We start from the raw sequence: 16,066 nt of genomic DNA, 5'->3' as shown, positions 1-16,066 counted from the left end.
TTTTTCTCTTCAAGTACTTGTTCAATTCCCCTTTGAAAGCCACAATCGAGTCTGCCTCCACCATCCCCTCGGGCAGTGCATTCCAGATCCTAACCACTCACTGTGTAAAAAAGTTTTTCCTCATGACACCTTTGGTTCTTTTGCCAATCACCTTAAATCTATGTCCTCTGGTCCTTGACCCTTCCGCCAATGGGAACAGTTTCTCTCTATCTTTCATGATTTGGAACACCTCTAACAAATCTCCTCGCCACCTTCCCTGCTCTAAGGAGAACAACCCCATCTTCTCCAGTCTATCCATGTAACTGAAGTCCTTCATCCCTGGAACCATTCTAGTAGTTGAGAAACAACTGTTCACCACTACTCTCTATTTCCTATCACTTAGCCAATTTCATATCCATGCTTCTTTTATTCCACGGGCTACAACTTTGATGACAAGCCTATTATGCAGCACTTTATCAAACGCCTTTTGGAAGTCCATATACACATCAACCGCATTGCCCTCATCAACCCTCTCTGTTACCCCCTCAAAAAACTCAATTAAGTTAGTTAAACACGATTTGCCTTTATAAAATCCGTGCTGGCTTTCCTTAATTAATCCATACTTGTCCAAGTGACTGTTAATTTTGTCCCAGATTATTGTTCTAAAAGTTTCCCCACCACAGAGGTTAAACTGACTGGCCTGTAGTTGCTGGGTTTATCCTTACACCCTTTTTTAAACAAGGGTGTAACATTTGCAATTTTCCAGTCCTCTGGCACCACCCCGTATCTAAGGATGATTAGAAGATTATGGCCAGTACCTCCGCAATTTCCACCCTTACTTCCCTCAGCAACCTAGGATGCATCCCATCTGGACTGAGTGACTTATCTACTTTAAGTACAGTGAGCCTTTCTAGTACCTCCCCTATCTAGTTTTAGCCCATCTGGTATCTCAACTACCTCCTCTTTTACTGTAACTTTGGCAGCATCTTCTTCTTTGGTAAAGACAGATGCAAAGTACTTATTTAGTACCTCAGCTATGACTTCTGCATAGATCTCCATTTTGGTCCCTAATCGGCCCCACCCCTCCTTACTACCCTTTTACTATTTATATGCCTATAGAAGACTTTTGGATTCCCTTTTATGTTAGCCGCCAGTCTATTCTCATTTGCCCCTCATTTCCTTTTTCACTTCCCACGATCCCACTACATAATACCAGTTGTACTTTGTACGTAACAAAAATTGATTTTAAGACCAACATCCAAGCTTGCAAATCTTCCGATGGTCTTGCCCCAACATTTCTCCTTCAGCTGAACAAGAGAATGAATCTGCCATTCTTTGAGCTGGGTCAAAATCCTGGAACTCCCTTCCTAACAGCACTGTGGGAGAACCTTCAGCACACGGACTGCAGCGGTTCAAGAAGGCGGATCACCACCATCTTCTCAAGGGCAATTAGGGATGGGCAATAAATGCTGGCCTCGCCAGCGACACCCACATTCCATGAACAAATAAAAAAAAATGACAAGGAGCCCCATGTAAATCCATTCAACAAAGTTGAACATCCCAAGGCGCTTCACAGGATCATAAACAAAAATTGAGCCAAAAGGTGACGTTAAGTCAGGTGGTCAAAGAGATAGGTTTTAAGGAGAGTCTTAAAGAGGAGAGAGGTGGAGAGACTGAAGACAGATATATGTTACATAGCTAATCATAGAATCATGCAGCACAGAATGAGGCCATTCAGCCCATCATGTCTATGCCATCTCTTTGAAAGAGCTATCCGGTTAGTTCCACTCTCCTGCTCTTTCCCCATAGTCCTAAACATTTTTCCCTTTACAAATATATATATCCAATTCCCTTTTGAAAGTTACTATTGAATCTGCTGCCACCATCCTTTCAGGCCGTCCATTCCAGATCATAACAACTCACTATGTAAACAATTTCTCCTCATCTCCCCTCTGGTTCTTCTGCCAATTATCTTAAATCCGTGTCCTCTGGTTTCTGACCCTCCTGCCAGTGGAAAGTTTCTCTCTTTCTGCTCTGTCAAAACCTCTCATAATTTTGAGCACCTTTATTAATCTCCCTTAACCTTCTCTGCTCTAAGGAGAACAATCCCAGCTTCTCCAGTCTCTCCACATAACTGAAGTCCTTGGTACCATTCTAGTAAATCTCCGCTGCACCCTCTCCCAGCTCCACCACTTCAAGGGGAACTAGGGATGGGCAATAAAGGCCAGCCTTGCTAATGTTGCCCATATCAAAAGAATGTATAAAAAAAAAGTGTCCCTGATCATTCTAAACTGAGGGAACTTGACAGGGTGGATGTTGAGAGGATGTTTCCCCTGGCTGGAGTGTCTAGAACTAGGGGGCATCATCTCAGGGGTCAGCTATGTAGGACTGAGATGTGGAGGAATTTCTTCACGCAGAGGGTTGTGAATCTTTGGAATTCTTTACCCCAGAGGGCTGTGGATGCTCAGTCGTTGAGTATATGCAAAGCTGAGATCGATAGATTTTTGGACTGTCAGGGAATCAAGGGATAGGACGGGAAAGTGGAGGTCAAAGATCAGGCATGATCTTATTGAATGGCGGAGCAGTTTCAAGGGTTCGTACGGCCTACTCCTGCTCCTATTTCTTATGTTCTTATGGAAGTGGGAAGGAATGTCCCCTAACATGGGGAGGGGAAAAAGCATCTGAAGTGAGTTCCAAACTTCTACTGCCCTTTGCGTGCAGAAGTGTTTCCTAACTTCACTCCTGACTCTAACTTTTGACTATGTCCCCTTGTCCTAGACTCTCCAACCAGCAGAAATAGTTTCTCTCTATCGACCCTATCAGTTCCCCTTAATATCTTGAAAACTTCAATCAAATCACCCCTAATCTTCTAAATTCCAGAAAATACAACCCTAGTTTGTGTAATCTCGCCTCGTAAATTAACCCTTCAAGTCCACGTATCATTCTAGTAAATCTATGCTGCACTCCCTCCAAGGCCATTATAGCTTTCTTAAGGTGCGGTGCTCAGAACTGAACACTACTCCAGGTGTGATCTATCCAGGGCTTTGTAACATAACTTCTATCCCCTTGTATCTTCTAGATATAAAGGCCAGCATTCCATTAGCCTTTTTGATCATTTTCTGTACCTGTCCATGACATTTTAATGATCTATGTACATGGATCCCTAAGTCTCTTTGGACTGCCACTGTTTTGAGCTTTTCACCATTTAGAAAGTACTCTGATCGATCCTTATTAGGTCCAAAGTGGATGATCCCACACTTGCCTACATTGAAATCCATTTGCCACAATTTTGCCCATTCACTTAATATCTCTAATTTTATGCTTCCATCTACACTGCTTACAATGCTGCCTATCTTTGTGTCATAGAATCATAGAATGGTTACAGTACAGAAGGAGGTCATTCGGCCCATCAAGTCCATGTGGCTCTCTGCAAGAGCAATCCAGCTAGTCCCAGTCCCCTGCCCTATCCCCGTAGCCCTGCAAATTTTTTTCTTTCAAATACTTATCCAATTCGCTTTTGAAAGCCACAATTGAATCTGCCTCCACCACCAGTCATTGGCAAACTTGGATATGCAGCTCTCTATCCTGTCATCTAAGTCATTAATAAATAGCGAATTGTTGAGGCCCCAACTCAGATCCCTGCCAATATGAGTACCTGCCCATTATCCCTACTCTCCGTCTCCTGCCGCTCAGCCAATTTCCTAACCAGGTCAATAATTTGCCCTCAATTCCATGAGCTTCAACTTTAGCTAACAGTCTCTTATGAGGGACTTTATCAAATGCCTTCTGGAAGTCCATATAAACAACATCCATAGACATCCCCCTGTCCACTACTTTAGTGTCACCTCTTCAAAAATTCAATCAGATGTCAGGTTTGACCTACCTTTTACTGGTTTACATGTCCATTTCCTTATTTTCATTTACAATACCACCATTATCAGTTTTTAAGGGGCCCACCTTGCTCTACCTGCTGGCTCTCTCTGATCAGCGGAAAATTTTCAAGGTGTTCAGTCACTCTCCTTAATTATAGTAATTTCCCGACAACAGATGTTAGGCTAATTGGTCTATAATTCCCTTGTTGCCTTCTCACCTTTCTTAAATAGCGGAGTGACGTGCAATTTTCCAATCTAAAGGAACAGTTCCTGAATTGAGAGAACGTTGGAAGATTATAGTTAGGGCATCTGCAATGTTCTCATGTACTTCCTTTAAAATCCTGGGGTAGAAACCATCTGGTCCTGGGGATTTGTCACTCTTTAGTGCTATTATTTTCTTCATTGCTGTTAATTTGCTTACTTTAATCATGGTGAGTCCCGGTCCCCAATTCAAAATTAGTTTCTGGCACACTGTCTCTTCCTCTACTGTAAACACTGATACAAAGTAATTATTTAACACGTCCATCTCCTTATTTTCATTTACAATATCACCATGATCAGTTTTAAAGGGGCCCAGCTTGCTCTTGACCACCCTCTTTTTCCTAATATAATTGTAAAAATTTTTGTGTTGATTTTGATTTCCCTTGAAAGTTTCTTTTCATACTTCCTTCTTGTAGCTCTTACTATCTGTTTTGTCACCCTTCGCTGTTGTTTGTATCTCTCCTGGGATCTGTGCTATTTTTTGCATTTTTGTATGCTTTTTCTTTTAGTTTTATGTTGTCCCTTATCTCTTTTGTCATCCAAGGCTGTTTTGTTTTGGCAAGTAGAGCTCTTGCCCCTTAGGAGGTATAAACTGGTTCTGTATCACATTAAATTCTTTTTGGAATACATCCCTCTGATCATCTGTCTTTTTATCCATTAACAGCCTTCAGCTAGGAGAGAGTCCACAGCAGTGGAAGTGGCGCATCAGGAAAGGAGGAGGTAGCGCAGGCTGAATTGGGCTTTTACTGTACAGTCCTTATTTAGTACGGAAAGGTCATACTCTTGCCATTGCTGCCGATTCCCCAGCTATAAACCCTGCTAGCTCCTAGTTGCAGATTCTGCTACTGCTCCTTCTCCTTTGGATCAAAAAAAAGGATTGAACAGGGTACTTTCTAAAATGGTAAAAAGTTAAAAACAGTGGATGTCCAAAGGGACTTAGGGGTTCAGGTACATCGATCATTGAAGTGTCATGAACAGGTGCAGAAAATAATCAAGGCGGCTAATGGAATGCTGGCCTTTATATCTAGAGGACTGGAGTACAAGGGGGCAGAAGTTATGCTGCAGCTATACAAAACCCTGGTTAGACCGCACCTGGAGTGCTGTGAGCAGTTCTGGGCACTGCACCTTCGGAAGGACATATTGGCCTTGGAGGGAGTGCAGCGTAGGTTTATTAGAATGATACCCGGACTTCAAGGATTAAGTTACGAGGAGAGATTACACAAATTGGGGTTGTATTCTCTCGAGTTTCGAAGGTTAAGGGGTGATCTGATCGAAGTTTATAAGATATTAAGGGGAACGGATAGGGTGGAGAGAGAGAAACTATTTCCGCTGGTTGGGGATTCTAGGAGTTAGGGGCACAGTCTAAAAATTAGAGCCAGACCTTTCAGGAGCGAGATTAGAAAACATTTCTACACACAAAGGGTGGTAGAAGTTTGGAACTCTCTTCCGCAAACGGCAATTGATACTAGCTCAATTGCTAAATTTAAATCTGAGATAAATAGCTTTTTGGCAACCAAAGGTATTAAGGGATATGGGCCAAAGGCAGGTATATGGAGTTGGATCACAGATCAGCCATGATCTTATCAAATGGCGGAGCAGGCACGAGGGGCTGAATGGCCTACTCCTGTTCCTATGTTCCTGCTGCCCAATCCCCTCCAATTAGCCACTTTGGGAAATGCTTCAGAGGTGATATTACTTCAAGGGGTAAAATTTTCAGGGTCAGGGAAGCGAGACTAATTGGCTAGCTCTTTCAAAGAGCCGGCACAGACATGGTGGGCCAAATGGCCTTCTTCTGGGCTCTATCATTCTAAAAAGGGAACAGCCAAGTTTAGCAGCTAAATACAACTGGCTGTAGTCCCAAGACCAGCTAGTTTAGAACTTAACCTATTTATGTGTTCCTTCGACCTTTTCTGGGGGACAAAACATTTTCCATTTCAAGCACTCTTAAGCCAGATTTAGCACTGTTAACTGCAAACTAAATCTCCAAGACACTCTCCTGCGTCAATGCAACACTTTCCATTTCCCACACCAAAAAGGTCTCTGAGCGGGATACCTGTTAGAAACAATGAAAGATCTCACATTTATATAGCACCTTTCACGACTTCAGGTCATCCCAAAATGCTTTACATCCAATGAAGTCGTTTTGAAGCGTAGTCACTGTTGTAATGCATTGGTGCCAAATTAGTGGGCCCACTTCCAATAGGAATTAAGATTGCCCGAACTCATTTCAGATAGCACCTCACAGATGGTTTTTGCAGCAACAAAGGCTGAGGCTTGACTGGAGAACAGTGGATGACATGGGAACATTCAAGGAAAAAGTAAAGAAAACACATAAGGTGTCAGCCTTGGATCAGTGGTCGCACACTGAGTGAGAAGGTCATGGGTTCAAGCTCCACCCCAAAAACTTGAGCACATAATCCAGGCTAACATTTCAGAGCATCTTAAGGCACTAAAAAAAAGGAACTCGCATTTATATAGCATCTTGCATGACATCCCAAAGTGCCTTACTACCAATAAAATACTTTTTGAAGTGTAGTCACTGTTGTTATGTAGGGAAATGCAGCAACCAATTTGCACACAGCAAGCTCCCACAAGCAGCAAGGAGGTAAATGACTATGTAATCCGTTTTAGTGAGGGATAAACATTGGTCAGGTCACCGGGCGATTTTCCCTGCTCTTCTTTGAATTGTGCCGTAGTAGCATTTAGAGAGAAGGGCTTTGGTTTAACATCTTAACCGAAAGACAGCACCGCCGACAGTGCAGCACTCCCTCAGTGCTGCACTGGGAGAGTCAGCCTAGATTTTCTAGGCTGGAAAAGTGGGAGTTGAAGTCACAACCTTCATGACTCGGAGGCGAGTTACCGACTGAGCCATAGCTGCCACCCTAGATTGTACACTAAAGTCCTGGTGAGGGGCTTAACCCTACAACCTTCTAATTCAGAGGCGAGAATACGACTAACTGAGCGAAACTGAAATTTAACCATTTCAGTCACCCTGTCATGAGGGAAAGCACCAAGCCTGCACTTCCTGACATAAAGGAAGACAAAAAAAAGTGATCCCAGACCATTCTGGCATAAATTCTACAGGACACCCAAATTTTTGTTCCGATGACCTCTGATGGATCGCGCCCCCCCCCGCCCCCACCCCCGTTGGTACCCTGACAACTGTATCTCAGCAAGCAGTCAACAACGCCTTTAGGAAGGAAAGAGTGGGGCGGGAAGAAAAGGGATAAAATTTGGAGCAAACGAATGAGCGAGTTCATTCCATGCAGTGAAGAAACAAAACGACAAGGTCAAAATCTCAAAAAAACATTTTTATGCAATAGTTAGACATCTGCCTGATAATTACAAAGCACATTTTGGTCATCAGCTTTTAAATAAACAGTATATTTGGTTCAATTGAACAAGCCAGGTTCAACTACAAGAGCTTGTCAATCGGTCATTAAAAAAAAATGTACATTTTTTTGCTACAAGAATTTGTTACAGCTCTATATAAAAAAAAGTTAGAAACTAACAAATAAATTATTGCAAAGCAGTTAAGGAACTTTAAATACATCACCCTGGGTCAGATTTTGCTGCAGCAGGGCATCTAACGGCATCTGCCATTAGTTAGACTTGCCCCCTACACCCTTCAGATCAAAACAATTTTGCCCCCCTAAGTTGCTGAAAGTGGGAGCTAATAACGGCACAGCGGGAGAAATAGGGCATCTGGGACCTGAGGGAACACGGCAACCAACAGGGTATCTCCTTAAACCGATGAGGTTTAAGGATTGGGAAATAAAGAGCATAAGGACTGGGAAGGAATTGTAAATTAGAGAGGGTGAATTCAATGTCAAATCAGGTACAGAAAGAGAATTGAAGAAAAGGAAAGAAAGAGAGAGACGGAAAAGTAAGAAAAAAATGTTTTAATTTAAAATTTGACATTTTTAAAAATCTCTCCGAAAAATTCAAAACCTGAATGAAATGAGACTCCACACTTTTCGGTGCCAGAGAGGTTGATTGGCAGTTAACAACTATCATATCGTTAAGAGTATTTGAGCTTGTAATTACTAGCCCTAAATATCTGTAGCGCGTTTAGTTCGTATCTACTGCGCAAATACAGCAACTTCATGCCATTCAATGCACGTCGATGGTGAGGCAGACAGCGAGATGCCATTTTCGCAAAGCTAACGGCGCAACTTGGACTGCAACTTTTGGACATTTGCGTTTAACCGCGCATCTGCCCCTCGCCTGAAACTGCTGTGCTATTTGTGCATAAATAATGGCGAGCGCCATTAGTCTCACCATTATTTTTGACAGCAAATTCTGGCCCTTTACGATTTAACAGCCAGCTCCTGTAGCTTGGACTATGGTGGAGTGAACTGTTCAAAGTATGCTCCTCCTAACAAAAATTTCAGTGCCTCCCATTCTTCCTTTTTCAATATTTGCTGGATTCTTAAAAGGGGGAATTGGATGGCATGTTCAGAATACAACCCTAGGTTCACAATGTACTAAACCACTTGAGGCAGAAGGTCTAAGCAATGGTAAAAAAAAGATAGAACTTGCATTTCTGTGGCACCTTTTATGACCTCAGGATATCCCAAAGCGCTTTACAGCCAATGAAGTATTTTTTGAAGTGCAGCAGCACAAACAGCAGTGTGATCATCTGTTTTAGTGATGTGGGGGGATAAATATCGACCAGGACGTCGGGGATAACTTCAAAATAGTGCGGTGGAATTTTTTACGTCCACCTCAGGGGGCAGATGGGGCCTCGGTTTAGCGTTTCATCTGAAAGAAGGCACCTCTGACAGTGCAGCACTCCCTCAGTTCTGCGCTGAAGTGTCAGCCTAGATTTTACGCTCAAGTCTCTGGAGTGAACCCACAACTTTCTGACTCAGAGGCAAGAGTCACGGTTACACCATTTGTGGTCCACCCAGGACACTATAAATCAGGTAAATCCAGGACACTGCTTCGGGAACAAACTGACCTCTGACCAACCAGAGGGAAAGCGCAGTCAATTAAACTTCCCTCGATTAAAAAGAAATGAACACTTGGGATTTCCTGAGAATCTTCCAATTAAATATTTTTTTTTTTAAAAAGAGAGAAAACAAAATCAATGCTAGCTGAATTTCAGGGTCGCAAAAATTAACGGGAGAGAATTCAATGATATAGTCCAGCTGGAGTATTGTGTCCAGTTCTGGGCACCACATTACAGGAAGAATGGCAAGGCCTTAGAGAGGGTGCAGAGGAGATTTACTAGAACGGTACCAGGGATGAGGGACTTCAGTTATGTGGAGAGACTGGAGAAGCTGAGATTGTTCTCCTTTGGGCAGAGAAGGTTAAGGGAAGATTTAATAGAGGTGTTCAAAATCATGAAGGGTTTTGACAGAGTAAATAAGGAGAAACTGTTGCCAGTGGCAGAAGGGTCGGTAACCAGAGGACACAGACTTAAGATAATTGGCAAAAGAACCAGATGGGAGATGAGGAAAGATTTTTTATGCAGCAAGTTATCATCATCTGGAATGCACTGCCTGAAAGGGCGGTGGAAGCAGATTCAATGGTCTGTGCTGTGAGAATCTATATGATCTTGGCAATTTAGGCATGGCACACTTTGGAGCTGTGCGTTAATGTGTTTAAAATGAACTGGTTAATGCCTTTGTTTAAATAGCGGATAAAGGAAATTCAGAGTGCGTTAATTTACTAATATCACACCGCGATTTCAACCTACTTTTCACTTTCCATCGGTGTTCCATTTGGGGTCTCCAATTCAGGCATGTCGATGGGTTCAAAACTGAACTTCTAAACGTGCGAACCCGATTTATGACAAACTGACACAATTCATCCAAAGACGGGCATGGTCCTTCAAATTACTCTGACATTAGAAGGTCACACTTGCGTCTGTCACTCGAGGGATTGCGGAGGGCGGGAAGACTGTTCAGTGGGTGGCTGCAGCTAAACTCCAACTGTGCCTTCTTTGCTCGGCCCCCTTGAGAGGGCCGATACCAAAGGCAACACCCCGACTGATTTTCCTCTTCCCACTCCCTCAGCTGAACGAGACTTTGGCTCAGTGGTAGCATTCCCGTCCTCGGACTCAAAAAGGCACAGGGTTCGATTCCCGCTCCAGACAGTCCCGGCGAGCGGGAACTAGAATACGGACTCTAAATACTGGGTTGACAGTGGGTGGCCCTCCCCTCGTCGTATGGATTGCGGGAGCCCACAAAATCCTCCCACCGCACAGGACTAGCCGCCCTATAGGCTGGTGTAAAGATGGTTACAGCCACGGAAGAAGCGTTGACGTTGCGGCCGGTCAGACTGTTTAATCAGCCTGCGAATCCCTCCACTACTTCACACCACTCTCTGAGGGAAGAGCGCGTAGACACGAAGAACGACAACTCCCTCTGCATCCCTTCTGCTGATTTCCCGCTTGGCGCTGCTCGGATAAGGAGCCAAGAGGGGTTGAAATTGAACCAGCATCCTCCCATGTCATGTTAGCGCTCCAGAATGCAGCGTGACTAAGCAGCCACAAAGCGAACCAAGATCACGATGCAACACCAAATATGTAGATCGACTGAAGGAATCTATACATCTTTATAGTACAGTATACCCAACGGGCTGTCATTACGACAAAAACAACTAATGGCTCTAGAATAACACAATATTCTTAAAAATTGGAAAAAAAAGGCACTACATGCCCAGTGTAAAAAAAAAAGTCTGGTTTAAAAAAAAGTAGTCTGTTGTGAAGTGTTAATAGTTTTTATACACAAAAATAAACTTTACAGTTTGTTTTTGCGAGTCACCCTAAGTAGTTGGTGGAAAAAGTGTTCCCATCAGATAGAGCATCAACATTTGCGCCAAGAACACACAGTTTCGCTGGGTACTTAAGACATTGGTAATCATCTACTTCCGTGACACAATCCTCTCATCCATCTTTTGAAAGGGGCTTTGCCTTTCCCCTTCCTCCTCCTCCTCCTCCTCCTCCTCCTCCTCCTCTCCCCTCAATTGAGTCACAAGCCAGGTGGAGTGTTGAAATCAGCGACAGTTTAAAATATCAACACAGGAGAGCTCGGGTAACAGAATCCTCGGTCCGGGCAGTTGCCTAAAAACGGGAGGGTGGGTTGAAAAAAAAAAAGAGGATAGCTCACTGCCTGGACCTGAATAAATGTGTGAACACTAGCTCGAGGGGAACTGAACCGGAATGCAATGAAACCAAATCGGAGCCGTTTCACATTTATAAAAGAAGGAAAAAAAAAAAAATCCAGCAACTCTGGTACCTGATTCCTTGAAAACATTTTCTAGAACTGCAGTCATTGTATCACACTATCCGTAAATCCACTCAGCTGAACAAGAGAAAACACTAAGAATAATGAGATTAGTTTTTGTTGTTCATACGGATGTGATCGATTAGATATCCAATGCTCTCCCCGATTAAGGCAGCATTCTGGACCTTTGGAAAAAAAAAACAAGTGGCTGAAGAACCACATGTTGTTTTAAGACCCCAAAAAAAAAAATCCCCCACTCAGCCCTTCAGAGGTTCCCAAGATCTTCATAAATAGACTCCTGGTTAATGCTGATTTCGTCCACTGAAACTTCCTTCTCTGGTCTCTTGGTCTTCACCACCTTACTGTATATGCAGTTGTTTGAGCTATTGAAATTCCCTTTGACCGTCACCCTCTCCGACACGGAGCCAATTAGCTCTCTCCCGGTCTCCTTGAAGTCCGGCCGCCTCTCCTTCACAAACGGGCTGCCGGTTGGTTTCGGAGCTGGCAAGGGCTTGGGCCTTCTGCCTTTGGAAACCGGTGGCTCCCCGCTCCTCAGGGAAGGCGGGACTGAGTAGTCGTCAGTGTTGGGGTTGTACGGGATCTCGTGTCCCACCACGACCCCCGAGCCCTTTCTCTTCCAAGCGTCCCGGTCCCCCAGCTGGGCCTCGTCGTAGATGGTGGCTTGTGTGGGTGCGGGCAGGGGGTGAGGGGCCCTCCCTTCGGTGGGGTGTTGGTTGGGAGGGGGGGCCCTCCCTTCTGGCTCGTCGTAGATGTGATCCTCTATCCTCGGCCTGATGGCCACCCTGGAGAGGTCGTAGCTCACCCGCTCGTAAATGTCCGCGTACAGCGGCTCGGTCCTCTTCCCGTCCTTGAAGCCGTGCCGCGACGGCCCTTGGGTGCCCTGGGCTTTGGGCTGCGTGCCCTTGTGGGCGACGCTGTCCAACGGGTCGGAGTACAGGGAGTCCGTGTGGCATTTGCTGGCTGTCAGGGCGTCAACCGGATCGGAGTAGATGGAGGCGGGGTCGGCATTCACCACGGCCTTGGGCATTTTGGGAACGGGAGACCTCGGCGGAGTCAATGGCGCAGCCGTGGGGGGGTCCGGCAGGCTCCGGCTTTTGAGAAGTTTGGCCAAGTCCTTCTCCTCTGAGCTCCGCGACACTTGCTCCTTCTTGGACCCCGCCGAGTCGGGAGGAGGCGGCGGCGACTCAGCGGCCAGAAGGTGGTCGGAGGGACGCTCCGGCGAGGCAGAGGCCGGACAGCAGCTCCCATCCGCAGGCTCCGGCTGGTGATAGCTGCTACGGTTGCTCTCGGCCTGGGCCTTCTGCTCCAGGATGCTGCTCTCCACCATCAAGAATATGTCGTTGCCGTTCTTGGTCTCGAAGGTGAAGTTCCCCGGGCCGGAATCGCACCTGCGCCCCGCCTCGAACGAAAACATGACCTGTTGGCAAGAGGAAAGCTCGATGAAGACTTTTACGAGAAAAGAGCATCGTGTAAGAGGTTAGAATGGTCGATATCGCCGGGCAGGACTAGACCCAGCATGCCTCGGCTGTGCTAGCTCCCTACGGAACGTAAACCCCGCCGTCCCTCACACTCTTAATATTTTTCTTCAAGTTTCTCCAATTCTACCTTAAATGCCTCTACATCCACATGAATCCCTTGCAAGAAAATGTTTCCTTCTAACCTACCCCTGACATGTGGTAAGTGTGACAGGCTCGGGAGGAACAGGTGACATTAGACCTGCAGTTCCCAAAGCTCTCCACCACTGGGGGTTTCCCTCACCTCACTGCAGACCCATCGATAGAGATTGATTGCTATGATTTGTCAACAACTCCATTATCGTTTTATGGTGAAGTGCAGTCTTTCGGATGAGATGTTAAACCAAGGGCCCGTCTCCCCTCTCGGTTGGACATAGAAGATCCCGTGGCACAATCTTGAAGAAGAGCAGGGGAGTTCTCCCCAGTGTTATGGCCAATATTTATCCTTCAACCAACATCACTAAAACAGATTATCTGGTCATTATCACGTTGTTGTTTGTGGGACCTTGCTGTGCGTCAATTGGCTGCCACTCTTCCTATATTACAACAGTGACTACACCTCGAAAAAGTACTTCATTGGTTGTAAAGCATTTTGGGACCTCCTGAGGTCTCATCCGAAAGACGGCACCTCAGACTGCGCAGCACTCCGTCAGTACTTCACTGGACGTGTCAGCCTGGAGTTTTGGGTTCAAGTCTCTGGGGGAGACAACCTTCTGACACAGAGGCGAGCGCGCTACCACAGAGCCACAGCTGAAACCACGATTCTTTGAAGTGTTTGAGAAACATGATAAGACACTGCGTAACTGCAAGTCATTCAATGTTCTTTGTTGTGGCCGATCAACACCCAAGTTGGTGTGGTAACGTAATGGCTACTTTTATTTCAGACTCTTATGGAACATTCATAGTATCATAGTAGGTTTAGCATAGGAGGAGGCCATTCAGCCTATCATGCTTGTGCTGGCTCTTTGAAAGGGCCATCCAATTAGTCCCATTCCCCTGCTCTTTTCCCATAGCCCTGTAAATTTTTTCCCTTCAAGTATTTATCTAATTCCCTGTTGAAAGTTACTATTGAATCTGCTTCCACCGCCCTTTCAGGCAGTGCATTCCAGATCATAACAACTCGCTGCGTAAAAAAAATGTTTCCTCGTGTCGCCTCTGGTTCTTTTGCCGATCACCTTAAATCTGTGTCCTCTGGTTACCGACCCTTCTGCCGCTGGAAACGGTTTCTCCTTATTTACTCTATCAAAACCGTTTATGATTTTGAACCCCTCTATCAAATCTCCCCTTAACCTCTGTTCTAAGGCGAACAACCACAGCTTCTCCAGTCTATCCCCGTAACTAAAGTCCCTCATCCCTGGAATCATTCTAGTAAATCTCTTCTTCCTCCTCTCTAAGGCCTTCACAACTTTCCTGAAGTGCGGTGCCCAGAACTGGACACAATATTCCAGTTGTGGCCGAACCAGTGTTTTAGAAAGGTTCGTCATGACTTCAATACTTTTGTACTCTATGCCTCTATTTATAAAGCCCAGGATTCCGTATGCTTTTTTAAAACGGTTTCTCAACCTGTCCTGACACCTTCAACGATTTGTGCACATATACCCCCCAGATCTCTCTGTTCCTGTACCCCCTTTAGAATTGTATCCTTTAGTTTATAATGATTTTGAACCCCTCTATCAAATCTCCACTTAACTTTCTCTGCTCCAAGGAGAACAATCCCAGCTTCTCCAGTCTCTCCACATAACTGAAGTCCCTCATCCCTGGTACCGTTCTGGTAAATCTCTTCTGCATCCTCGCTAAGGCCTCGACATCCTTCCTAAAAAGTGCGGTGCCCAGAATTGAACACAGTACTCCAGCTGAGGCCTAACCAGTGATTTATAAAGGTTTCTCCCTGGATACAGCTTTCAAGACATGAGATCCTGGATTTCAATTACTGCAGTAGGCTTGCTCCCCACAGGGAGCCCTCTAGTGTTCAATTACACAAGTACAAAACATCTCATCCACTCAAAATCTCAGCCACTACATCACAAACAGAAGATGAAAAACGAAGACAACCTGAGAGAGGTCTTTAAAATAATGAAAGCTTTTAATAGGGTAGACGTAGAGAAGATGGTTCCACTTGTGCAGGAGACCAAAACTAGGAGCCACAAATATAAGATAGTCACTAACAAATCCAATGAGGAACTCAGGAGACACTTCTTTATCCAGGGAGTGGTGAGAACGTGGAACTCGCTACCACAAGGAGTGGTTGAGGCAAATAGCATAAATGCATTTAAAGGGGAAGCTGGATAAACACGAGGGAGAAAGGAATAGAAGGATATCCTGATAAGTTGAGATGAAATAGGGAGGGAGGCGGATCGTGTGGAGCATAAACGCCGCATAGACCAGTTGGGCCGAATGGCCTGTTACTGTGCTGTAGTTTCAATGTAACTCGATATGGTGATGGAATTAGATGAAGTAAATACAGTGGGAGGTGGCTTGTGTGGACCATAAACACTGGTATGGTACTACACAGTTGGGCCGAATGGCCTGTTTCTGTGCTGTAAATTCTATATTTTAAAAAAAAAAACCCAGTACAATGCGCACAAGGAGAAATGGGAGTCACACTTCGATCTGCAGTGCAGTTGGGCCTTCACATTACTGAGAAGCGCTGACCGGCACGAGTGTGGAAGCTGCTTCATGTGTGTCTGAACTGTATTTCCTCTGGTGAGCCACTTCCTCCTGTGCAATCTTTAATAAAACGTAACACCTAGAGCTGGAAAAATAAACGTAACGGGTGACGCACTGTGCCACGTTGCCTTGCGCCAAGTGAATGGAAATATAAACGTGCAGTCATATCGAGATGTCAAGAGCAGGAGTTGTCAACCTTGCGACCACAACAAAATTAGATTTAGGATGCACCAAACAGCTTTGAGTAGCCTGCTAATGGTTAACCTACAGTGTGAAGAGTGAAAATGCTTCCCCTGTGTTATTTAAAACAGTTTCCATCGAAGTGAAATCTCACACACACACACACACCTTTGCATGACATCTGGTAGTTCCCTGCAACATTCGCAAGTTAAATGCATCAGGAATGTCAGTAACCAAAGGACACAGATTTAAGGTAATTGAGAAAAGAACCAGAGGGGAGAGATGCGGAGAAGTTTTTTTAAAAAAAACACAGCAATCTGGAATGTACTGCTTGAAA

General features: G+C 44.9%; 1 protein-coding gene across 1 annotated transcript in view; it reads right to left on the bottom strand.

Moving 5' to 3' along the window:
* Positions 1-7,405: 7,405 nt before the first annotated feature.
* The window catches only part of dok1b (docking protein 1b), an 81,129-nt gene continuing 72,468 nt past the window's right edge, over positions 7,406-16,066 (bottom strand). The window contains exon 5 of the mRNA XM_067979950.1: positions 7,406-12,785. Within this exon, the coding sequence (XP_067836051.1) occupies positions 11,613-12,785 (1,173 nt within the window). The 3' untranslated portion in view covers positions 7,406-11,612. The remainder of the gene's footprint in view (positions 12,786-16,066) is intronic.

This window comes from Heptranchias perlo, chromosome 1 (assembly GCF_035084215.1).
Source record: "Heptranchias perlo isolate sHepPer1 chromosome 1, sHepPer1.hap1, whole genome shotgun sequence".
In the NCBI taxonomy this organism is placed as follows: Eukaryota; Metazoa; Chordata; class Chondrichthyes; order Hexanchiformes; family Hexanchidae; genus Heptranchias; species Heptranchias perlo.
The sequence above is the reverse complement of the archived record's forward strand: the minus strand, read 5'-3'. Positions and strand labels throughout refer to the sequence as shown.